Source organism: Fonsecaea nubica (assembly GCF_001646965.1).
Source record: "Fonsecaea nubica strain CBS 269.64 chromosome Unknown Scaff68, whole genome shotgun sequence".
NCBI classification, from domain to species: domain Eukaryota; kingdom Fungi; phylum Ascomycota; class Eurotiomycetes; order Chaetothyriales; family Herpotrichiellaceae; genus Fonsecaea; species Fonsecaea nubica.
The window spans coordinates 92,373-115,827 of record NW_019173741.1 but is presented as its reverse complement, the minus strand read 5'-3'; the positions used below and the strand labels follow the sequence as shown (position 1 = coordinate 115,827).

Sequence of the window (23,455 nt, the reverse complement as noted above, 5' to 3'; positions counted from 1 at the left end):
ACATTGGGACTGCGTGCCGTGTGATCAATATACCACCAAATATCGCAGGCACAGATTTTCGACACAAAGAAGCGGATTTTATCGCCCACCTATTCACGAACCTTTCCGAGGTATTGAAGTATTTGGCCACATTGTACCAACCAAAAGGAAACGAACGGACGTTGGTCTCGGTCAGCAAAAGGATCAGGTGAATGTCACGCGGAAAGGTAAGAGGTTCTCGGTAGTGAGTATCCGCCGCTCACTCGCGAGCATATTCGATTCTGGCGAGATGAGCTCGTAGACGAGGTGTCCGGTAGACGAGTAGCAGTCATTAGCGTACTCGGTAGAGGTCGAAAGAATCGTGCTGGCCCGTGTCAATCGCTTTCTGTACGATGCGCGGAGTAGGTAGATACAACCTTGGTATGAGTACTTGTAGGGTTGGCACGGCAGGACCAGTGCCGAAGTGAGATGAAACAGACCAGAAGCGTCGAAATCGTTATCTGTGTGGAGATGTGCTGAGCGTCACCATGCCCCCACTGGAATCTGGATTTGCGTGTGAGCCAATTGTGAAGTAGATGCTTATCTCGCCCAGAAATGCGAGCACAGGATCCACGCTCCTCAGGCGATGCCCCTAGTGTGCCAGGCAAAAATGGAGTTTGGGGCTTATGCAACCTTCAATTTTAGCGACGACTAGTAGGCGAAAAGCACGAGGCAGCCTTGGAGGACCGGATATATTGGGCCGTTGGATGCAACATGGGACACAAGAAAGGATTCCCCGTCATTCGGTCAGTACCTGTGGGGTGTTAGGGTGGAGTGGAAGAAGAGGCTGTTGGGACTTTTCCTCGAACCTGCTGCGTATGATGATGCGCGCAGGGAGAATCAGTGCTCCGTGCGCTGAGTAAGACGGGGGAGAAACAAGGGAGAGTACGAGCTGTCAATATGGCTTTCTTTGAGACGGGCAGCTCTTTTCCTTTGCGTTTCTAGGCACGCAGTGTAGACAGTGTGTAGCCTCTTGGCTGATACGCCTGGAACACAGGGCAGGTTGATTCAGCCCTGATCAGCCCACGGGCAACCACAGGGGCTTTGTCACCTCGATTACCTCTATTTATTATTGTATTGGGCCTGGGAGCTGGGAATCTCCCTGAGTGGCGCCTATCTATGGGTCTTAGCCCGGCTCTTCCCGGGCTCTCTATCGAGCCTATCGGGGCTATCGAGCCTTATCATCCCCACTCTTCTCCCTCTCAACCTGTCTGTCAGGGGCTCTCGGGGGCGTTACGGGCGCTGTCCGGCGAACTCTCCTTCGGGTCTCCATGCTTAATCCTGGGCTAGAAGGACATGCCAAGTGTCGCCCTGAGCCTGTCCCAAGCCCTTCCAGGTAGCACAATCAGGTCAATCAGGTGCCACTCCACCATACGAACCTCGTTACCCTGTGCCATATTCGTTTCTTTTGCCAGACTCAATTTCGTTTTCAGTCCCGATCTCTGCCCACCTGTTCCCTCCACGCCTCTTCCATATATCAATCCTTCATTCCCGCTGGTCCCCGACTTTTGGATGTGAATTCTCAGAGGGTTTTCTCCTTTGGTCGCCATTCCAGTCACTCCCTTCGAACCCCTGGCACTCTTCTGGGTTCAGAGATTACTCCTTACATTTGGGGACAGCGCACTTCACCAGCACACCCTTGGTTGTACAGCACTACAGTCACTCTTTCAAGATGTCGACTGACGATTTGGGGTCGCTCCCCTATGTTCCGCTTGAAGTCTACGAGGGTATGTGATATGTTTTGCTCTCTCCTAGTCTCAGCCTCGGCGCCTCGAGAAACTGGTTCCAAACTAATACCATCCTCGCTGCAGGAACCTCGATGACTGGTGGAGACTCTCTCACAGAGGATCTCAACATCTATTACAATGCTGGCGACATTGCCTGGATGATCACTGCCACAGCCTTGGTGCTTCTCATGATTCCCGGTGTTGGGTATGCAGTGTCCTCTCGTCCACGTTTGGTATTGGCCTCGTTACTGATCAGCGAATCACAGTTTCTTCTACTCGGGCCTTGCGCGACGGAAATCTGCCCTCTCGCTCATTTGGTTATCGGTCGCAGCCACGGGCTTGATCTCCTTTCAGTGGTTCTTCTGGGGTTATTCCTTGACCTTCTCCCACACCGCGGGTAAATACATTGGAGACCTCGAAAACATTGGTTTCCGCAATGTCCTGGGAGCTCCCTCTGTGGGATCCAGCAAGATCCCCGATCTCATGTTCGCCGTGTACCAAGGCATGTTCGCTGCCATCACCGTCGCTCTCGCCATTGGCGCGGCAGCCGAACGTGGACGAATGCTCCCCGCTATGGTTTTCTCGTTCATCTGGTCGACCATTGTCTACGACCCGATTGCCTGCTGGACCTGGAATGGATCCGGATGGATGTTCCAGCTGGGTGGCCTCGATTTTGCTGGAGGTACTCCTGTCCATATCGCCTCGGGTTCTGCTGCTCTGGCCTACTCTCTCATGCTGGGAAAACGCCATGGTCATGGTACTCACGAGCTGAACTATCGCCCACACAATGTCACACACATTGTCATTGGCACTGTCTTCCTCTGGGTCGGGTATGTGGTCCGGTTGCGCCTATTTGATCTTTGACGACTAATTGCTTGTTTAGGTGGTTCGGTTTCAACGCTGGCTCTGCTTTGGCTGCCAACCTCCGTGCTGTCATGGCTGCTGTGGTCACCAACTTGGCAGCGAGCGTCGGCGGTATTACCTGGTGCATCCTCGACTACCGTTTGGAGCGCAAATGGTCTACCGTCGGCTTCTGCAGCGGTGTTATCTCCGGCCTGGTCGCGATTACTCCAGCTAGTGGCTTCGTTCCCGCATGGTCCGCCGTTATTTTCGGTGTGGTTGGTGGAATTGCTTGCAACTATGCCACCAAGCTCAAGTTCCTCCTTCACATTGACGACTCCCTCGATATCTTTGCAATCCATGGTATTGGTGGTCTTGTCGGCGACCTCTTGACTGGACTCTTCGCAGCGGACTACATCGCTCATCTGGATGGATTCAGCGAGATTGACGGCGGTTGGCTCAATAAGCACTGGATTCAACTGGCTTACCAACTCTGCGACGGCGTCACTGGAATGGCATATTCCTTTGTCCTCAGCTGTGTCATCCTGTTCCTCCTCAACTTCATCCCAGGCCTTCATCTTCGTGCATCCGAACAAGAAGAGATCATGGGCATGGACGAGACCGAGATTGGCGAATTTGCATACGATGTGAGTTATCCCTTGACAATCCGCGGTACTTGTGATAGCAATTGCTGACTTATTTGTAGTATGTCGAGTTGTCCCGAGACGTTGTCAATGGCCTCGAGCAAGACACTCCTGCGCAGCGGGAAGTACCCAGCTCCGATGGCGAGCACCCCGAGAAACCAGCTACCGTTCCTCAATCACCATGAACGACAAGGATAGTGGTGACATGTTAGAATTCCAGGATGTGATAATCAATACCCCAAATGCTCCCCAGGTGGCACGAGTTCACCGATCATCTCTTGTACTGAATAGATAAGAGTCTTTTTTCGCCTTTGAATAGCTCATCAAAATCAATTCTCATACCATTTTAATGCAAAGTGATACCAATTTATCCAAGAAGAGGAGTGCCATATTCTATACCGAGTGCCTTGTCCTGGTGGATCATTCAGCAAAACTAGCCAGAAGCTTTGTATATCCTTCGACGCGTCTTTCAACCTGGACATAGTTATGTCTGATTCACCGTTCTCACATATATGGTACGCCAACCACGTACCCCTAACGTGAGGGTAATAGTTCGTCCCCTAATGCTTTTCAAGCGCAGCAATATTATAGCCGGCCACGGGCTACCGGCTCACGAACGACGCTCGCTGTCCATGCTTTCTCTTTTGCCGCGGATCGTTTCTCGTAGCAGGCCTTGCGCCATGTTCTTTTGTTTTAAACACGCTCGGAGATTTTACCCGGGAACGAATCCTCTTGACAAGAAATAATCCTCAATCGGAATAGTTTTCTTTGGGGAGATTGTCTCAGTTCACCAAGTGTGAAGGATGTTTCTCAATCCACCACAACGACGTACTATACCTTTTGATACTCAACGGGTTTCATGGCACAGTGCCTATCAAGCTAGGAGAAGGGATGTATAGAGGCACCCTTCTATAGAGTCCCAGTGAGTGAATCCCAACGCCAAGCGCTTCCCTCTGCTACTCGTATATCTCCAGTGGGGCCAAGTCACAGAGGTACCGGTACAAAGGTTCAAAATCACTTGTATATATGTTTTCTCTTTCCAAATTCTGTCACGCAAAGACCCCCTTACCACAATAAGGGCGAGTACCGAGTTCGAATCCCGATTACGCCACAATCTGGGTCCTGTCAGTCAAAACTAACTCCGGGTTAGAAGGTCTCAGGACCCCGATTCGAATCCTCCCTCCGAGATTTCAATCCTCGATTCGACGACATCAACCTTGTAGTATAAAATTCGTAGTATAACCGGGCGAGAAAAACCAACCCGCAAGGGCGAGTTTTCCTTATCACAGACCAGTAGGTTGAGCTGCTCTGGGATAAGTTTTTGCCATTTTGGAGTGGGTCGGATGTTTTACTTCTGGCGTTGTCAGACCCGTGAAGGGAGTATTTGAATTTTTGTAAGAGTAACTGGCAGCTGGCACTTGGGACGGGAGAAATAGCCATGTTAGAACCGCGTAGAAGTGGGGGCGCGTTAGGTTTATGTACGAGGTACTGGGATTGATATACGGCTTGGAAGTCTTCGGTGACTTGTCAAGACTCCTCTAAATCAGCGGGCGTGATACCAGTGTATTTAGGACGCTCGAGGTTACAAACGTGCTTGAAAATGGGTACCGGACTGAGAAGAGAAGGCTGCTCTACATGACTTTTGCCATTCGCATTAAGATTATCTGAGTGTACGCCTATTCCATCGTAAAGGAGTGACATCGTTCCATTTTCATACCAATCAAGTCATTGATCTCGCTGGTTTCCACATCCCCCTCTTCTGACTGCTTTTGTGTCAAGATCCGCAGAGCTTGCCCTAGATTTGGTAGGAGATGGTGCATATCGTGCAGATGAGGGGTATATACAATAAAGAGATGCTTCCCAGTCCTTGATGCTGTATAACAGCTCTGCCATGCTTCCAAGCCTCTTTTTCAGGCACGTACAGAGGAATTCATCCCCGACATTCTGAGCCAATGTAGGTCTGCGATGTGAGATTCAGTGGCATTTCGGGTAGCACCGACGGCATCTCGGGGTCCAGTCGCCGAAGTTTCAACCTCAAGCGCCGTTGAGACGGGGTCCCGTTCCTCACGAAGTATGGGTCTGGCAATATTGGAAGTAGTTTTGGAGCTCCGGGAAGGTATCTGTGCCTGTCGCACTGCTGGCATATTGTTCAGAACATGCACGACACTGAGTGAGAGCCTGTTGGAAAGTGGTGCTAGATGGACAGAGCAGGTCGAAAACCAATCCTACTGCTTGGCCAGCCTGACTTGCAGCATCGTAAATGCGGTAGCACTGTGCCGGGGCTGTTAGGAAGTTCTGTCGGCTTACAATCTCGGCGATCGGGTTGGCCATCAGTCCACGTCGAGGCATCTTAGGGGCCCATGTAGATGTGGGCTTGGGTGGAGGAGTAGTCGGGGCTGCGCTGGACCAGTCAGCCCAAGTGGTTGTTGTGGCCGGGGCCGGGCACAGTGGCTGGCCCAAGACATCGAAGATGGCGAAGCTGAGTCCAAAGTGCTGTGGGTTGAGGTGGAAGTAGCCCTGAGCTGGTTCTTCCCAAGCACACGTGGTGTCGGTAGGATTTGGCCACAATGAGCTGAGGTTCGCTGGCAAGAACAATTGAGGAACGGGTTTGCATTCTTCCGGAGCGCAAACATAGGTATCAGCCGGGGGATTTTGCTCCCAGTTGCAGCCAATCTGTGGAGGAGTACAGATGGTGCCAGGAGCACATCCCCACAGGTAATTGGTGGGTAGTGCAGCTTTGGGAGTATAAGTGGGGTTGACGACCCTTGAGGTACACGTGACAAGGCCTGGGTATGTCGAGACAGTCTCTGTCGTGGCACTCACACTGACGACGGTGGTAGGGACAATATCTGTGATAGTGCTTGGTTGGACGCTCACAACGGTGCTCACGCTAACTATTGTTGTTGGGCTAACGATGGTTGTTGGTACGACCACAGTGGTCGGGCTAACGACGGTGGTGGTTTCAACGATTGTTGTAGCGCTGACAATGGTGGTTGGACTGACGATCGTGGTCGGCTGGACTGATATCTGAGTAGTTGTGTCGGTGATATAGACCGTGTCGGTTGTAGTGACTGTCACGTAGTCGGTCTCTGTGGAGTAAACTATCTTCTCTGTCGTGGTTGGCACATATTCTGTTGATACCGACCACACGGTAGAGTAGACAGTAGCACAGGAGCTTGAGCCCCAGCCGTCATCTCCGCCATTCCCGGCCTGGGCCAGGGTGACAAGAAGGGAGGCGGCAAGACCGACAAGCTTCAGCCTCATCATGTCCATGTTGAGATGAGCGAATGTACAACGAATGACGGAATAGCGACAGCGAGGCAGAGGAGATCTCTGAAGGAAGAAGAACGCGAGGAAATCCTGGGAGTCAATCCATACCTTGTCTGATATATGAGGATTGCAGGTCCTGTCCTGTTCCTGTTCAGTCCCGCGTCATAACTACCACAATGGGCGGTGTCCCCACGGAAGCGATGCTACCTAGTACCGACAGATCAATGGCTTGCATGTCGGGCAAAGTAGAGCGGGCCAGCGTTGGGCCGTTCAAGTGCACGTGTACGAGGCCTACGAGTAGTGAACTATTTTCACCACCCCCTGCTGCGACTATTGTCTTGAGGCAGCCACCGACTGTGGGACGGGATCAAACCTGCTTTGGCATAGCAAATGACGAGGAGCTTGGACCCCAAAAGGCCGCCAATCGATAAATATGTATGATGCTTTGAGGAGGCTGCAGTTTTCACTCGGCGGCCCGAAGTCCGCAATTCATAAGAGGTCCAGCAAAAGCGATTGAGCTCAATGATTTAAGTAAGTATCCTGGGTCCTTCATCTTGGTCACTGGGATCTGAAGAACGCAGATAGTATTTGGGGGCGTATTGCGAGTAGCTGCTCGCAGCGTTCGGCTGGAGGTGGAAGAAGCGGACACGACTGTGAACTGTGTTACACAAGAATTATCCCTGATCACAACGGACATAGCTACCAATTAATCTAAGCCCTAAACTCAGACTTTGAAAGACGGACAAATGCCGAAGAAAGACACCATAACTATTTAGAGTCTGGCTCGCGGAATGGATCCACCTGGGGCGTTGAGAAGGTGGTTGGGATGAGGCTGAGAATGCCCAGTAGAGCATGGCTGCGGAGAGAAAACACAAGCCAGTGGACGCTGGTGTGGTGTGAGACGGGATTTTTTTTTCTCTCTCAAAAACATTGTTTGCTTTCGAAGGGTCGCTTAGAGTAGTCAATCCCCCGAGCCCATGCACAAATGCAAGCCTCTGTGCTGTTCAGTCGGAGGGCTCTGGCCCGGCTCTCGAAGCGACTGCAGCGAAAGGCGGGGAGGCAAAAGGTCCGAGTCGTGGCAGCAGGGCGCATGCACAGGGTTGGATTTCCCCTCCCAACTGCGAGTTGTTCGAAAAATCACCGTCTGTGCATCGCGCTCTTCATTCATAGTACCAGCGGCAATAAGCTGAGATGGATGCGGAGGACTCCCGTGCTTCGTACGAGTAGGCTTCTCAGGCAGCGCCGAAAGGATGCTGACAGGTTCTAGTCGTCAGCCTGATGATGGAGCCTGATGATGGAGTAGGGAGAAAAGAGTTTTTGCTGGTAGAGTCACCGCAGCGCAGCAGTCCGAGTAAGTGGAGGCTAGCGATGGTGAGGTAATAGCATGGGTAGCCAACAGCGCAGCACCAGGCACCGGAAAGGTGGTGAGGTGGCTCCATACAATACGAGGCCCCCCGGCCTAAACTACTTGCACTGAGATGCGTTCTCAGCTCCGGGCCCAGCGGTTGCCTAGACCCCAAGATCGGCAAAGTCAACGGCACGTGAAACTTGACAGCGAATAACTGCTTCACCTGGCAGCGTAGTCGTCGCCGCCCTGTGCCGTCCCGTGCGGGGGCGCCAAACGCTATTCGCAGCCACACAGCCAACCTTGGCAGTGAACAGCGCACTTCAACCTCACAACCAAACCATCCTTGAACCCCATGTCAGTGTGGATGCGTCCTACGAACCGAAGAGGCAACCCATCACCTTACCCTTCCGTGCCTGTCACCCTCGCCCTTCCTTGTCAGCAAAGGATTGACTCTCTCGCGTACTGGTCTCCCACAAGAGGAGGAAAATGGAAAAGGGGGGGAATGGCTCTCCCAGTAGCGCACAAGAGGTGGGAAACGGAGGAAGATTGAAGGAATGGGCTCTTACTACTCAAGGCGATGCACGATCTTTTACATGGCGATGAGGCTGAGCCCTATCCTGTAGTTCGAGCACCATTCTACCGCATCTTTCCAATGGTTCTGGTCTCTGCTTTGTCATTGATTATTATTGTCCGAGGAGCTCTTTTCACCAAACCAAGCTGTGGGGGCTGTATTGCTACTCGTCTCTGCAAAAGCCATCCTTTTCTGGTGCAAGCAAGCCGACCAACTCCAATCGATGCGACCCAGTCGAAGGGCTTAGCTTGCCCCAGCCTTCCTTTCCTGCCCGCCCTCTCGCGGCCTCGGGCTCAGTGCATGCAGTGAGCATCCTTGCTTGTTCAAAGATACCCTTGCAACATTCTGCGCGCGACGCCAAATCTGGTAGGCTCATTCTTGCGCCCGACCTCCCGTCTTTTTGTGTCTTTCCTCTGTCTCCTGGGTGTGGAGACGTCGCTTGTAAGGCTTCCTCAACCTTAGACCACCCACCTCTTCTGCACGAGCGACGGGCCCCTTGCCTTCCACGGTCTGGATCATCACTATTCCAAGATGGTTGTGGATGGTTTTTCGAAAAGATATTCCAATGCCTGAATCCGCTGGCTCTCCGATACCTTCGCCACAAACTAGACTCTGCTAGCCGACGTGCCATTGCCGCAGGGACCACGATCATCTGAGCTGGTCATGTCCTGTAGTAGTGGGAAACTCCCGACTTGCACGTTCAACTTCTTTTGCAACTGATGGAAGGCCGTATCTATAGCCTGGGGAAGACCTGAGCCTCATGGTCCAATTTTGAACTCTACTCGGTACATCTGAGGTTTCGAATCCATCCAGCAGCCATGTTGTCCATACTGCATTACGGCGCGTGGGTACTCACCCTCGCTGGCGTTGTTCTATGTGATCATAACTCCAGCAACATAGGTCTCTGGGACAGGCCGAGAGTTGCCTTGATCAGAGACAATGTGTATCTTGAAGGTGGTTATATGCAAACCGGGGTGTATACCAACGGTGTTTGGGATTCATTAGAGTCTTCTACCTCCTCTCAGGGCTTTTTGTACAAGCTCAGCCTGCATGAGCCGTTTGATACCACCAAGGCCAACCCTGCGATATTCCAATCTATCAACGAGGGGCCGCTCAGCAACTACTACCTCGATGGATATATGTTCGCCGACTACGATGAGTTTTACGCTTATGGGTAAATTTCCCGCACCCTGTCGTATGGCGTTGTGAAGTTGACACTTTCTCAAGGGGCATGTACTACGTTTCCGGAGACACCGTCACAGACCGGACAGTGAGCGTTCCTCTGTACGACATCCCGCCGGATTCGAATGTCGTGGCAGGCGTTCCAAATATCGCGTATTCGCCTGAGAGTGGGAGTTTTATTAAAGACATAACCAACGGCGCGGGAGCCAATGCTCCAAGTGAGAACCTCAGCTTCTACTTCAGTGGGAAGTACAATGCAGATGGCACAGCCTTCTCTTATTTCCTCCCACCAAAGGACTATTCTCCATGGCTCATCAAGGTCGACACCAAGCTTCAAGGACATGCGGACTGGTCGCGAGAGGACTTAACACTTAGTAACATCACACTGCGCTCTGAGGGTGCTCTTGTCTGGATTCCTGCTTCGACCCAAGGACTGCTGATTGCGATCGGAGGTGTCGTCTATCCTGCGGATTTGAATGGGTACCTCAAGACAGACAACACAACAGACATCTCAGTAGCTCAGAGCTTTTTGACTGAATTTCCCGTTTACGATATCGGATCCAGTACTTGGAGTGTTCAACCAGTTAACCCAGGATCTGAAATCCCCGATGGCCCACTGGCGCAATTCTGCACCGTTGTCGCTTCCAGCGCCGACTATTCTCACCATGAAATCTTCGTCTATGGAGGGTGGGACAGCAATGGGGGCCCGGCATCCGGCGAAGTGTGGATTTTGAGCGTGCCTTCCTTTACATGGATCAGGGCAAACCCTGATGGAGCTGGAACACACAAAAGACAAGGTCATGTCTGCGTATCTCCATACCCCGACCAAATGATGGTTATTGGCGGAACCGGAGACTTTGGCGCCGGGCTGGACAGCAACAACAGTGTCGACGTCTTCAATCTGAACGACCTGACCTGGACAGGTAAATACGATCCCGAAGTTCATGATGATTACAAACCCGCTGCGACTGTGGCCAGTGTCATCTCTGCAACGCCGACTGCCAGCGGGATGCCTTCTCTAGTTGCCGGCTGGTTCGACAAGGCATATAACAAGGACCTGATCAGAACGTGGGCACCCTACAATGCAACCACTAGCACTTCAACGAATACCCCTACTGCCACGCCCACCGAGAGTCCGTCATCACACAAGGACAGGGACTGGGTTGTCCCAGTTGCTGTCACGGTCCCCGTTGTGGTTGGCGTTGCTTTCTTTGCTGGTCTCATCTTCTTCTGCTGCCGAAGGGCAAGAAGGGACCAACGAAAGCAAGAGGATTCTTATGCGCATAATAGGAAGAGCGGTATCTTGTCTTGGATACGTTCGACGTCTTCAGCTGTGCCTGGCAAAGACATTGGAACTGAGTCATCGGTCACTGAGGTTGAACGTCCCCATTCTCCAACACCCATGATCCAAACAGCTCCTCATGAACTTCCGGCGGAGTATTTTCTCAGCAAAGACCCGGGAAGTAACCCGGACCGCTGGTCGTCATCCACGCCTGTGCGGTCACCAAGAGGTGAATACGAGGGCCCGGTCGAAGGCCCAAACACTGAGGTGCACGAGGTTCATGGGTCTTCTCGAATCACGCGTCCTGATGACATCAATTATGATATTCGCAATATGACCATGTACCCGCCTAGTTTCGTCAGCGGTGGCCAGAACAGGCCTACGGGCTCCTCTTCGGTCTCACAATCCGGCGATTCCAACTCTCCTGCATCACCAAACACCACCTCAGTAGGCGTCGCAAGCGCTGGTTTTGCGCCCATTCCCGAGGGCGAAATGGCACTGGGGAATGAGCACATCTCAGGCTTCGACAGGGCAATTTCCCCTATTGATCGGCGGGAGTCGAGGCCGACGCATGATCGCAAGGCCTCTGATGTCAGCAGTGCTTCTTCGCTGCCGTCTCCGGACGTTGAGGATCACTCCGCGCTCGCAAACAGACCAAGAGCCTCACGAAGCGTCTCTGGTGGCGATGTCGACATCGGCGAGGAAGGAATTCGCACGATATAGCCCTGCGTCGGCGTCGACAGGAGAGTTGCGAAGCGCTTCCCCGTTCAGAAAGAGTATGCTCGTTGAGTATCACGGGCTTTTCATGGACATGTTTTCTTTCCCTTTTTTTTTATGACGGGATGACATAGGTACGGGAGGGATTGCAGCAAACGATTTGACAACAAAACAACCATTATGATTTTCCAGGCCGACGGTCTCGAAGCTCAGATTTAACAAGCACATAGAGCGATCGAGACTTCGAGTCTCATTAATAGTGGGAGAATAATATCCATTCACAAACAGGTTTTTATCAGCCTGCATTGAGCGTTGCCTCTCAAACCACAGAATATGTGCTTTCAAACCTCGTCCTATCAAGTGTCGACCTTGGGGGGAAAGCCATTCTGGGTCACCGTATTGTCTTCCTGAAGTGTGCTGCTCTGTTGGATACCCAAATCAAATCCAACCTTTTTGGTTATTTGAGCCTGTAACTTTGTCCAGACCAATATGCTTCGTCTGATATGTTTGTGTCTCCGACATCCATTGTGTGTTTTCGATCTGTAAGCAAGAATTGAGGGCATAAGTTGCCTTGAATTCTCACGTCATGGTATATACTTCTTTATAGGGTATCTCTTCGTATTTGCTGTGGCTGATCGACCAAGTACAGCCTCAAGGGGTGTTGGTTCGAGGGAGGCAAGGCTGTCAGTGCAAACTCTCTCTTTACAAGGCTGAAGTCTGTACTTGGACAGCCTTGGCTTGTTTGCCACTTTTGTCCCAAAGTTTGACCGCATACATCATTCCCTGGTCGTGGCCGACGTGATGCTCAGATTCAGAAAATACTGCACGCAATCCGCGCCGACATGGCCGAAGAAGATCATCGCTCGACAGAGGGCATATATACCGGTCTCCCTCTCGACCCATCCGCGTTCGATAGTGACCCCCGGATCTCTTGGTCGAAACTCGACAACAAGTTCATCCTCGAAACCGACGAGGGCAACGAGTTCGAATGGGACACTGCTCTGAAAAGATGGATACCAGTGGTAGGCAAATTCGCAACATGAGACCTCCGAGAATATATACCGCGCCCTCCATGATTTCCACAACATTCTTGCACTACGGTGTCAGGAACAGATTCTAACCTGCTCCATGTTGTTGTCTTTTCGTTATAGCTGGACCAGTCACTGTTGGACCAACAAGGCGAAATCTACAAGGTTGCAGGTGTCGATGAGGATGCGACAACCACCTCACAGAAGAAGAAACGGAAACAGCCAAACGGCGATGAGGTACGCATCCTTAGGGACCTCACAAACAGATGCTAATCCAGGTGTTATCAGTCCGGCAACAAGTCCAAAAAGCCTCGAGTCAATACTGCCGTCTACGTGACTTCGATACCTCTCGATGCCGACCAAGAAGAGATCCAACATGTCTTTTCCAAATGTGGTGTCATTGCAGAAGAGATTGACTCTGGAAAACCACGAATCAAGATGTACGAGGATGACAAGGGCCAATTCAAGGGTGACGCACTCGTGGTCTACTTCAGACCCGAATCAGTCAATCTTGCGGTTCAAATGCTTGACGACACAGATTTCCGATTGGGAACGCAAGGTCCAATGGGCAGGATGAGAGTCCAAGCAGCAGATTTCTCATATAAGAGTCAACAGGATGTCCCCCCAAAAACAAGTAAGAGAGAACAAAAGAAGGTCATCCAAAAAACAGAGAAGATGAAGGCGTATGCTTGCCCCAATCATTTAATTAGACCCCGAGGCTGATCTAGAGGCAGTAAACTCATGGATTGGGATGACGACGACCCGCAAACGCTACAGGATACAAGTTCCAAGTGGGACAAGCTGGTAATACTGAAGCATATGTTCACACTCCAAGAGTTAGAGGTAGGGCGTTTTGCGCTAACGTAGGTGATGCAGAGCTGACCGAAGTGCAGGAGGATCCCGCGGCGATGCTTGAAATCAAAGAAGACATCCGCGAGGAATGTTCGAAGCTGGGTCAAGTCACAAACGTTGTCCTCTTCGATAAGGAAGCTGAAGGCGTTGCAAGTGTCCGTTTCTCGGATGCCCAGGCTGCAGCTGCCTGCGTCCAAGTATGTCATTCCGACACTGGTTTGGAGGCCGATGCTAACAGGAGGACAGCGAATGAATGGAAGATGGTTCGATGAGAGACAACTAGAGGCGTTCATTGCAACAGGTCGAGAGAAGTTCAAGAAATCAGGCGACAAGAAGGTCAGCTTTGACGACGAAGACGATGAGGAAGAAGGAGGAGAGGGCGGCAGATTGGACAAGTTTGGCTCGTGGCTGGAGGAGCAAGAGAAAGAAAAGTGACTGCAGCTCGTCAAGGGCCATTGTTTTCTACGTCAAAGCCCTTGGGTTTGCAATGAACAATAGCACCAAACCCCATAGAAAACTGGTTGCTTGGTCTAGAGCCTCGTCAGGGTTCGACAAGATGGAAGGTTGTACTTGTGTAAATTCAATAGTAATTGGAGCAGCGAGGACCGCCTCTTCTACCACGACTCACTATTCTTTTCAGGCCCTGAAGGACCTCTTGATGTTATCCGCGCCCTGTCTATTTCTGCCTCTTGGCCTGCGTCCACCAGCGTTGTCTTGGGAGGGCCGCTTGCGCTCAACGTCTTCCTCGTCCTCCTCGAAAATGGTCCCGAGATGACGGTTATTTTGAATGTCATTATTCTGTGGCACTCTTCCTTCATCTTCTGCGGGACTGTCTCCATTGGCACGCCCCTCCCCTTGCTCCGACTCATCAGCTTCAGGAATGGGATCGAGTTTCGTGCGCGGAAAATCCTTTCCGCGAAGTTTACCTCTTCTAGGCTGGTCATTCGTCGTCTGATCCTGTGGAGATTGGCCGTTGCTGCGGTTGTCTATTTCTAGGTCCGGGAGCGGAACGTCCTCTCCTTTCTCAAGCCTTGCCATGTACTTTTTCCATTTGCGCCGGTCGGACCACCACTCTCGGAGGCTTGAGTATGCCTTCCTTCTGGGTTTGGCGAGGACCATGAGTATTTGGTCTCGACACATCTTTTGCTCCAGAAGCTCGGCAGCGTACGTATCCATCAGTGCCCACTTGGCATCTTCCTTGGGCACGTTCTCCACGTCTTTTAGATCCTTTCCAAGTTTAGCCAGCTTCTTCATGGCGGGCTTTGGGCATTTAGGGCGATCGGGCTTCGGAACTGTTCCTCTGTATTTCTCGGGTGGCTCGTCAGTAAAGAGATTTATCCAATTCTTTTCAGCGACCATCCGTTTCTGTTCGCTGTTGTATTCGGAGCGCTCCGGTCTAGAAGGAAGACGGCTGTCCAATGTCCCAGCACAAACGTTGAGGGGTGCGAAGAAATCTTTCCAAACGAGACGAGCCAAATCCCGATCTCTCTTTTGCTGCCATACCTCCTTCGAGGGCCTAGACGGCAAATGGTCATTCAACGCGTTGGTGCGCATGCCAAACTTCTCGATCTTGGATGCGAAATTGGCTGGTGAGAGATGTACAGCGCATCCTTCTCCCACCTTGTCCTTTGCGCCGTGAAGATGTAGTTCACTCTCCCCAAGCCGTTCTTTAAACCACTCTCTGCGTTTATCATAGTCAGCGATCAAATCTTCTAGGGTTGGCTGACTGTCTGGCTCTGTGTTGCCTCCATTGCCCGACTTCGGTTTCCCTGTCTTAGGCTTTGAGCCCATAGTTCCTTCTCTGCGCCGCTTCGGATCAGGAGGCCAACGACCTTCTGGCTCCCACTCCCAGAAATATGTGGTACCAATCGCTCGCCCGGTTTCGTCGACATCGTAAACACCGTAATTGAAGAAATTCTGCATGTAAAAGGTGAATTGGTCTTCCGTAGTTCTCCAGACGCGACATGACTTGACATCTAGGTTGAACTCCTGCGGCAGTTGTTTGATCACCTTCAACCATTGTCAGCATGCCATTTGGTCAAGGGGGGCTCGTATAGAATTGTCCAAAGGCCAGGGTGTCTCAGAAAGTCTACCATTCGCCTAGGAATGATATTCCCAATGGAGAGGAAAATTGCAAGGAAATAGCATGGGGAACAATCAACGACATACCTCACGCTTGATAACGTTACCCCTGACATCTCTTGTTTCGTGCAGATTCCATTCAAACGGCCGTTGCTCCAGAGGAGCTCTCGGGTCGGGGGATTCACCCATCTTACGTTGACGAATAGTTTCATAGCCTTTATACTGTGCAGGCCCTTGCGTCCACGCTCCGCAACAAGATGCCACCTTAGGCTCACCAACACAGTATGTCTTCTGAATTGTCCTGTCAGCCCCGGCATTATTGCAATAGTCACGGTAGTGTGCTAGAGCTGCGATGGCATCTCGTGGACAGCTATGCGTCGGTGCGGGAAGGGAGGGATCGAATGTGCGGGTCAATTTGCGAGGAGGACCCGAAGGACCGATCAAGACAGATCCCCTGGATGTTGAGGATGCCTGGGTGGAAGTTGACAACGTGGTATGCGATGATGACGACGAAGACGATTGTGCGGAAGTCTGTGACAAGAACGAACTCCCTCGAAAAATATGCGTCACTGTTCCATGTACCTCAACATTGAGAGTCCCTGGCTGTGTGAGAGTTTCGGTGAGGTAAGAGATCACTGCTGACACTGATGTAGTGTGGGCTGGTCTGGAAGTGATCATGAAGGAAGTTGAACTTTGGACTACAGCCCTCGAAGCTGTAGGGGCCGACTCTGGTTCCGATGATATCAAAGGAGTATTCGTTGACGTCTTGGTGATAGACATGCTCACTGCAGGCGACGCATAAGGTCCAACTGTAAGGCTAGGGACAGATGTATCACTAGGAATCGTCAATAGCCCAGACGGTATTGTTGCCCCAGGACCAAGAGTCGGAGGAGCAGGAAGAGGAAGTGTCAGTGGTAAAGTTCCCTGGGAATCTGGCACTGACCCTGGGGCAGGTACAGGGACAGGGACAGGTGCAGGGCCTGGTACCGGTACGGGTTCCCCAGGAGGGACAGCTGGAACCGCCGGCAGGCCTGGTATCCCTGGAGCTGCCGGAATCCCTGGTAGGGCTCCTACTCCCACGACTCCTGGAACGCTGGGGGCTCCTGGAATCCCTGGTGCCCCTGGCAGGGGCACTGGTAACGGTGGCGGATGGGTTCCCCCAACCACACCTCCAGCAACATTGCCAGCAGCATCGACAGCTTGACCAGCAAGCCCAGCTCCACCTTTCACGATACCGCCAGCAGCATTAGCTGCGCCGCCGACAATACCTCCAGCAGCGTTCGCCGCACCGCCAACAATATTGCCTACCGCATCAAATGGGTTTGGTACGCTGAGACCACCATGCGACACCTTCCCGCCGGGCTGAACCGGCTGAACTGGCGGAACGACGGGCACAGGATAAGCGGCCGCAGGAGGCGCAGGCACTAGTAAACCTGGCTGAACGATGGGTGGAGGATTGGCGGCTGGAGTAGGCGCAAGTTGTACCGGAGCTACCTGAAGGGTGGGGGGAGGAAGAGAGGCCGCTGTAGACGCAGGCCCTACCGGAGCTGATATGATCTGAGTCACTGTGATTGGCGGTTGAGTGACAGTTGCGGCTAGCAATGATGTGTACCGATTGGTGATTATGGTTTCTATCGTCAGTAATGAGGTGATAACAGTGGCCCCTTGTGCAAAGCAGGAGGGGTATGTTGTGCAGACAGCGACCAGCAGAACATTGTAGACAATCCAAGGCAATTTCATGGCAGCAACCTCAGCAGGAAGAACCTCGTCAAGTTGACCAAGGATGATGCGGCGTCCAAGTCCAGATATGAAGAATTGCCAGGAGAGGTCGCAATGTCTCTCTGGTGCAGGGATGCTGCAGCCTTTTATACTGAAGGAGATTCCTGTGCATGATGTAGAGTTTGGTTGAAGCACCAAGGAGAACGTCCTCTTCAACAAATCGAATTTGTGGCATCAACCCAGGCTTGCGCTAACCAGATGTCCTCCGAGGGACAACAACGACCCAGGGAAAGGTGTGAGAAACTTTGGTGCTCAAGAGGCTTACCAACAGAGACAGTGATGCTTGTAAGGGCGCACTCTGTGGGAGCTGCGATAAGCTTTGGCTCAATTTGTTTAGCACGAGTGTCAACCTGCGGATGAGCGTAGTTTTGGCATTTGGCAGCGTGAGCGGTTAACTTTCGAAACAGCTGGTCGAGCTGCCTCATGACCAGAGGCTACCAGAGGACACACCACTCTGTCAACGCGCATCCGATCGATTAGCGTGTAACACAGGCCGGACAAGGCATAGGAGGTCAGGACCTTGGGAACGGGACAGCTGTGGGCGAAGAGAGAGGAGGTTTGGCGGCGAGGCCAAGTCAGTCCCAAACGGGATGGCAGTGAGGCAGGTCCTCACACAGGACTGGCAGCCTCGGCCCTCACCCTTGCCCAACCACATATCTCCACCACCCGATTCTGAACTTCTCTGAAAGGTTCATTCGGTTTAGTGTCTCACACTCTCCCGTGCGCCCAGCAGCAGCGAAAACTGTCTTGGGACCGATGTGAAGTGTTGCAAACAAGAGCACGGGTAGCGAGGCTGGCAATGAAAATTAGGGACAGGTGGTTTGGTCGGAAACGCAGTACAGCTCTTTGCTGATGGAAGGAGATGGAAGGAGGAAAAGAACGATGACTTACTGTGTAAGGTGATCTGATACACGTGCCAGGTTGAAAATAGAAGGATACATACTTGAGGCCACAGAAGCTAGAGTTATCCGCGACGAGGGTGGTTGTCTTCTGAATTGGATCGATGCAGCAACAACGGCGGGCAGTAGCAGGGGTGCTGCGGTCCGAGCTAACCCCCAAGGACGCAGATCTTATCACGAGATAAAATACCAACGAAAGCAGCCAAAAACTGTGGGCGACTGATCTTCATCAGTCATGAAGCTCACATGTGGAAGGGAAGATAGAACGTAGTGCCATTGTTTGATAAGATGTCAAGGCGTCCTCTGGCGCCGATATCGATGTCGACGATGGACGCCACGAAGACAAACGTGCCACAAGAGTACAGGCAGCTGACAAGGTCGCATAATCGATTTCTTGCACCCTGAAGCTAGTAGTCGTTGAGTATGTAGTCTCGCGATCGTGACCGAGAAACACGCGGGACACTGCAAGTTCGCTGACCCAAGCGAAAAAGAGGACACCTTCTCACCGACAAAACGGAGACCGAGAAGCGCCGACGAGGATATGTTGGTATTCCGTGGGCGTGCGCTCGAACCATGTACAATTTATGAATCACCATACCACCTCAAAACGCCACTGATGCTGATCATTGGGTATCTCATTGCTGACAGAAGGTGTACGGCATGATAGTTTCATTGGAGAGCTTGTGCTTCGTCCTCACTTGAATTCGTCAAACTGAGGTAGGCGGTCCAGGCAATTCCCACAGTGCTCACAAAGGGGATCTGGAATTGCAGGGGCATGACGCGGAAGTTGAGGATCTGTACGGCAGGCCAGAGGATATAGTTCGCCCTCAGCGTGGGTAGATAGATGTCCTTGAACTTGGTCATAACCTCTTTCCTTCCACCTCCTTCTGCCACCGTCATGAAAGTGAAGAAGCAGCAAAGACCGAACGGTGCAAATATCAACTGGTCCATAGCAACTCTCTTCAGTGCCGGAACGGTACCACTTTTGGGGGTGATAGGAAACCACTTGGTGAGTCGACCAAACCAAAGAAATTGGATTGGGGCCATCAAGAACCCGTATGACATGAATCGAGTCAGGCGTTCGAAATCGAAAGATTGAGGCCCACTGCTTCGAGGGGGAAGGCCAGGCGAGAGCCTTGCAGGCTTTTCGTTCAAATCTTCGAGTTCGACGCCGGAGGAGATGAGGTATCTCGAATCGGTCGTGGTCGGCAACATGGCTTGCCTTGCTCGAACTGCGGTTATTGATTGAGCCACCGTGTCTGCAATGCCTCCAAGAATCTGTTTGACCTTCAGCCACCATCCAACTGTTGCCGGTTCATCCACATACCGCATTCGTGATCATTGTGGTTAGGACAGGCTTCTGAGCATAGTAGGAGTTGAATTTGGCGACGAGTCGGGCGGCCATTGCTAACTCGACGAGGAAAAGAATGGTGTTTAATAATGGCTGTTTAGAAGATAACAAGTCAGCTTGACCAAGAGGGAAACAGAACTGTCAAGTACAGAATCAAAAAGAGGTTGACGTACGATTCGGCCATATATATAAGTACTGTTCAACCACGCCAACGACTTTCGTCTCGAGGTGTCCAGCATGGTGAAGAGAGGGAAGTTAAAGAGAAGGTGAGAGACCGAACAGAAGGGGAGTCTTGGATATTGTGGAAAGATGAGGTCAACGAAGGGAAGTGAGGGACGTCTGTGACGACAGCGTCTTTAAACTGGGGCGCAGGCTGCAGTGGACCAAGTACCAGGCGTTGAATTCGATGCGATGGTGTCGGAAGAGCGCAGCCAACTTTGAGGAGACGCTGTCTTGTACTACTGGAAATCAGGGTTCTGGCTATTGTCCATCAAAGGTCGTGGATGTATCGTGTCTGTGTGCGCAAGGGAAGGAAAAGATGAGGTTGGTGGTTGAGAGGTGCGCAGCAAGGGGCTAGTGAGGTCTCGGGCCAGAGCTGCAGGAGAGGCTCCCCAGGAGATGGTGGCAGGCATGGCAGGCGATGCCTAGAAAGCCTGAGAGCCTCGACCCGCCGAGAGCCTGTTCGACGGAGTGTCGGAGGTCCGCATGACCATCTCACCCACCCTTCAGCGCTGAACCCAAATTCCATCAAGCCGATCTGATTCACACCTGGGATTGGATAAAAGGCAGTGGTCGAAAGTGGTTTCATTGCAGTCGCAGATGTGTTTCCCATCTACTTGTACAAGAGTACCTACTCTGCGTATATATCAAGCTGGCGGGTAGTGACAAAGACAACAGCACAAGTCCTCCCGCCATGACTGATCTCAAACGTTAACCTACCAGCCAGAATTAATTTGATCTCTGAACAGATAGTGATTCAAATCATTCACATGGTGCCACTTCTCGGCGAAAATAGCAAATGCTGCAAACCACATGCAGGGCCTTAGACAAGCGAGCGATAAATGGCTGAGATGCTGCTTGCTAACACCACCCCTGGCTGAGGATTGAGCAGCCTGTGAGCAGCCTGTGACGTCGGTTGCTGATACCCCAAAGCGCCCGTGTTTTTTTCCATCACCCCACCAGTTCCGTTGTATTGAGCCCAACCCGAGTTGACCCCTCCGACAATTCCCAATAAGTTCACCAAGTGCTTCAGTTTTCTGTTCAGAGCTCCGTAGCTCAATAAAGATTTTCTTCTCGCTCTCTATCTCTCTTCTATTCTCACATTGAGCCACGCTTCCTTCTGTTGCATTGTTATCCCGGCCCAAGTCCAAAATGTCTCTCTCCAACAAGCTCGCCATCACTGACATCGACCTCAAGGACAAGCGCGTTTTGATCCGAGTATGTTTGGTTCCCATGAGCGTCGTGTTTGCACTGATTGTGTTTAGGTCGACTTCAATGTCCCGCTTGATGCCGATAGAAAGGTCACCAACAATCAGAGAATAGTCGGTGCTCTACCTACCATCAAATACGCCATTGAACATGGAGCCAAAGCCGTCATCCTCATGTCCCACCTCGGTCGTCCGGACGGCAAGAAGAATCCCAAATATAGTCTGAAACCTGTCGTCCCCGAGCTCGAGAAGCTTTTGGGCAAGAGCGTCATATTCACCGACGACTGCGTTGGTCCTGAGGTTGAGGAGGTTGTCAACAAAGCCAGCGGCGGCCAAGTTATTTTGCTCGAGAACCTGCGTTTCCACATCGAGGAAGAAGGGAGTGCTAAAGACAAGGATGGCAACAAAGTTAAAGCCGACAAGGACGATGTTGCCAAGTTCCGGAAGGGTCTGACAGCGTTGGGTGATGTGTATATCAACGACGCCTTCGGCACTGCTCACCGAGCCCACAGCTCCATGGTCGGAGTAGAGCTACCTAACAAAGCATCTGGCTTTTTGATGAAGAAAGAACTCGACTATTTTGCTCAAGCTCTCGAGAAACCCAAGCGGCCGTTCCTTGCCATTCTCGGTGGTGCAAAGGTCTCAGACAAGATCCAGTTGATCGACAATTTGCTTGGCAAGGTCAACATCCTGATCATTTGCGGCGGTATGGCTTTCACGTTCAAGAAGACCCTGGAGGGCGTCAAGATCGGTAACAGCTTATTCGATCAAGCCGGAAGCGAACAATGCGCCGAGCTGGTGGAAAAGGCCAAAAAGAACAACGTCAAGATCGTCTTGCCCTGCGACTACATCACGGCCGACAAATTCGACAAGGATGCAAACACCGGCACCGCGACAGACGCTGAAGGCATCCCAGATGGATGGATGGGTCTTGACTGTGGCGAAAAGAGCATCGAATTGTATAAGGAAGCCATCGATGAGGCCCAGACGATCCTGTGGAACGGACCTCCGGGAGTTTTTGAGTTCGAAAAGTTCGCCAACGGCACCAAACAGACCTTGGATGCTTGCGTGAATGCAGCCCAGGCCGGGAAAATTGTCATCATTGGTGGAGGTGACACAGCAACTGTCGCCGCGAAGTATGGAGTGGAAGACAAACTGAGCCACGTGTCAACCGGCGGTGGTGCGAGCTTGGAATTGCTGGAGGGCAAAGCTCTACCAGGTGTGGTTGCCCTGTCGAGTAAGTAGTCTACATGCTCCACGAACGACAGGCGCACGATTGATGGGTATCGAAGCAAGCGAAACTGCGAGACCAAACCTCTGAGGGCAAAGAAAAACACGACAGTCCATTGTTGTATGATAGTTTTCTCCACCCACGAACCGCTAGAAGATAGCATGCCGTATCTTTAACCATTGATGCCTTTAGTCCATGATACCAGAACGCCATGCAATGCGCTGCTCTCGCATAACGTGCTCTATTTGCTCGATTCGACTTTCTTCAACTCCTCTCTGTGTGGAAAAGGGTCAGCCTCGGGGACGTTGCAGTGAAAACTGTCGGACATTGTCTGGAACGTACTTCAACTGCTTGCTGAAATCTTCATTCTCATCATCGTCATCCCAGCTCTCTTCCCATAGATGTGTAGTTCCACCAGGTACTTCTGCATCTTCTTGTGACCAGTCTGTTCGAAATGATGTCAACATAATCCCCTTCCATTGTGCCTTGTTTGTCTGCGCTTTCATACCTTCAACTGGAAAATCTTCAAACTCGTCGTCTTCCTCGAGCATGGCCGGGGGCGGATTCGAGGCTGTCTTGGATGCTTGGGCTGGATCAACTTCGGTCTTCTGCGTAGGTTGCATTTTCGTCGTTGGTGGGTTAGAGCCAGACGACGACATTGTGGTGCGTGGGTGAACGCAGGCAGCGGAGGGAATAAGTAACGTGGTCTGGTAGCGAACAGCAAAGGATCAAAACGCAGGCACGGATTCCCCTTTGTTAGACTGGATGTAGCTCTTTTCTTCAGCAAGTTCGGCCGTGTATGAGGTGCGACGTGGGTGGTTATTCGGGTTTGTAACGAATGAGGGAATGCGTGAGGTGCTTGTGGGCCGTGGCAAGATGGTGTTTGAGACTGGCCTCTCAGCCTCCAAGCTACTTCGAATGCCAGGTTAGCCAGTCACGCCTGTGATTAGCCAGTTTGGACACCTGTTGTGGGCTCGGAAAGACAGGACGCTAGTGACCAAAACAAGCCTCCAATACGCACAAAAGAGGCACAAATGTAGCATGGCATGCGATGCCGCAGCACGGGCATAACACAATAACTCCACAGATGCTGCCTGATGTTCGTCATCATTGATCCTTTGGAGGGCAAACGGCTCAATTTACACCACACGTTTACAAAGTACATGCCATTGGGCCTTTTCGCCAGCACGCTGGGGCCGGAACAGAA

At 51.8% G+C, this 23,455-nt stretch overlaps 7 protein-coding genes across 7 annotated transcripts; 4 read left to right on the top strand and 3 right to left on the bottom strand.

Moving 5' to 3' along the window:
• Positions 1–1,690: 1,690 nt before the first annotated feature.
• On the top strand, positions 1,691–3,414 carry AYO20_08526 (hypothetical protein; the record flags this gene model as incomplete). The annotated part of the gene is made up of 5 exons (XM_022646802.1): positions 1,691–1,745; positions 1,830–1,950; positions 2,012–2,575; positions 2,629–3,232; positions 3,292–3,414. The coding sequence occupies 5 exons, from the start codon at positions 1,691–1,693 to the stop codon at positions 3,412–3,414; spliced, it is 1,467 nt and encodes a 488-aa protein (XP_022497246.1).
• A 1,879-nt stretch (positions 3,415–5,293) lies between these two features.
• AYO20_08525 (hypothetical protein) lies at positions 5,294–6,502 on the bottom strand (the record flags this gene model as incomplete). Its single annotated transcript, XM_022646801.1, has 1 exon — positions 5,294–6,502. The coding sequence occupies one exon, from the start codon at positions 6,500–6,502 to the stop codon at positions 5,294–5,296; it is 1,209 nt and encodes a 402-aa protein (XP_022497245.1).
• Positions 6,503–9,236: 2,734 nt separating this feature from the next.
• AYO20_08524 (hypothetical protein) lies at positions 9,237–11,605 on the top strand (the record flags this gene model as incomplete). The annotated part of the gene is made up of 2 exons (XM_022646800.1): positions 9,237–9,592; positions 9,646–11,605. 2 exons carry the CDS (start codon positions 9,237–9,239, stop codon positions 11,603–11,605), a joined length of 2,316 nt encoding a protein of 771 aa, XP_022497244.1.
• Positions 11,606–12,441: 836 nt separating this feature from the next.
• Positions 12,442–13,914, top strand: AYO20_08523 (hypothetical protein; the record flags this gene model as incomplete). The annotated part of the gene is made up of 6 exons (XM_022646799.1): positions 12,442–12,621; positions 12,751–12,864; positions 12,916–13,310; positions 13,362–13,470; positions 13,521–13,676; positions 13,726–13,914. 6 exons carry the CDS (start codon positions 12,442–12,444, stop codon positions 13,912–13,914), a joined length of 1,143 nt encoding a protein of 380 aa, XP_022497243.1.
• Positions 13,915–14,115: 201 nt separating this feature from the next.
• On the bottom strand, positions 14,116–17,765 carry AYO20_08522 (hypothetical protein; the record flags this gene model as incomplete). The annotated part of the gene is made up of 3 exons (XM_022646798.1): positions 14,116–15,489; positions 15,649–17,444; positions 17,606–17,765. 3 exons carry the CDS (start codon positions 17,763–17,765, stop codon positions 14,116–14,118), a joined length of 3,330 nt encoding a protein of 1,109 aa, XP_022497242.1.
• A 1,143-nt stretch (positions 17,766–18,908) lies between these two features.
• AYO20_08521 (hypothetical protein) lies at positions 18,909–19,644 on the bottom strand (the record flags this gene model as incomplete). Its single annotated transcript, XM_022646797.1, has 2 exons — positions 18,909–19,517; positions 19,567–19,644. The coding sequence occupies 2 exons, from the start codon at positions 19,642–19,644 to the stop codon at positions 18,909–18,911; spliced, it is 687 nt and encodes a 228-aa protein (XP_022497241.1).
• A 1,317-nt stretch (positions 19,645–20,961) lies between these two features.
• AYO20_08520 (phosphoglycerate kinase) lies at positions 20,962–22,338 on the top strand (the record flags this gene model as incomplete). Its single annotated transcript, XM_022646796.1, has 3 exons — positions 20,962–21,027; positions 21,075–22,236; positions 22,286–22,338. The coding sequence occupies 3 exons, from the start codon at positions 20,962–20,964 to the stop codon at positions 22,336–22,338; spliced, it is 1,281 nt and encodes a 426-aa protein (XP_022497240.1).
• Positions 22,339–23,455: the final 1,117 nt, after the last annotated feature.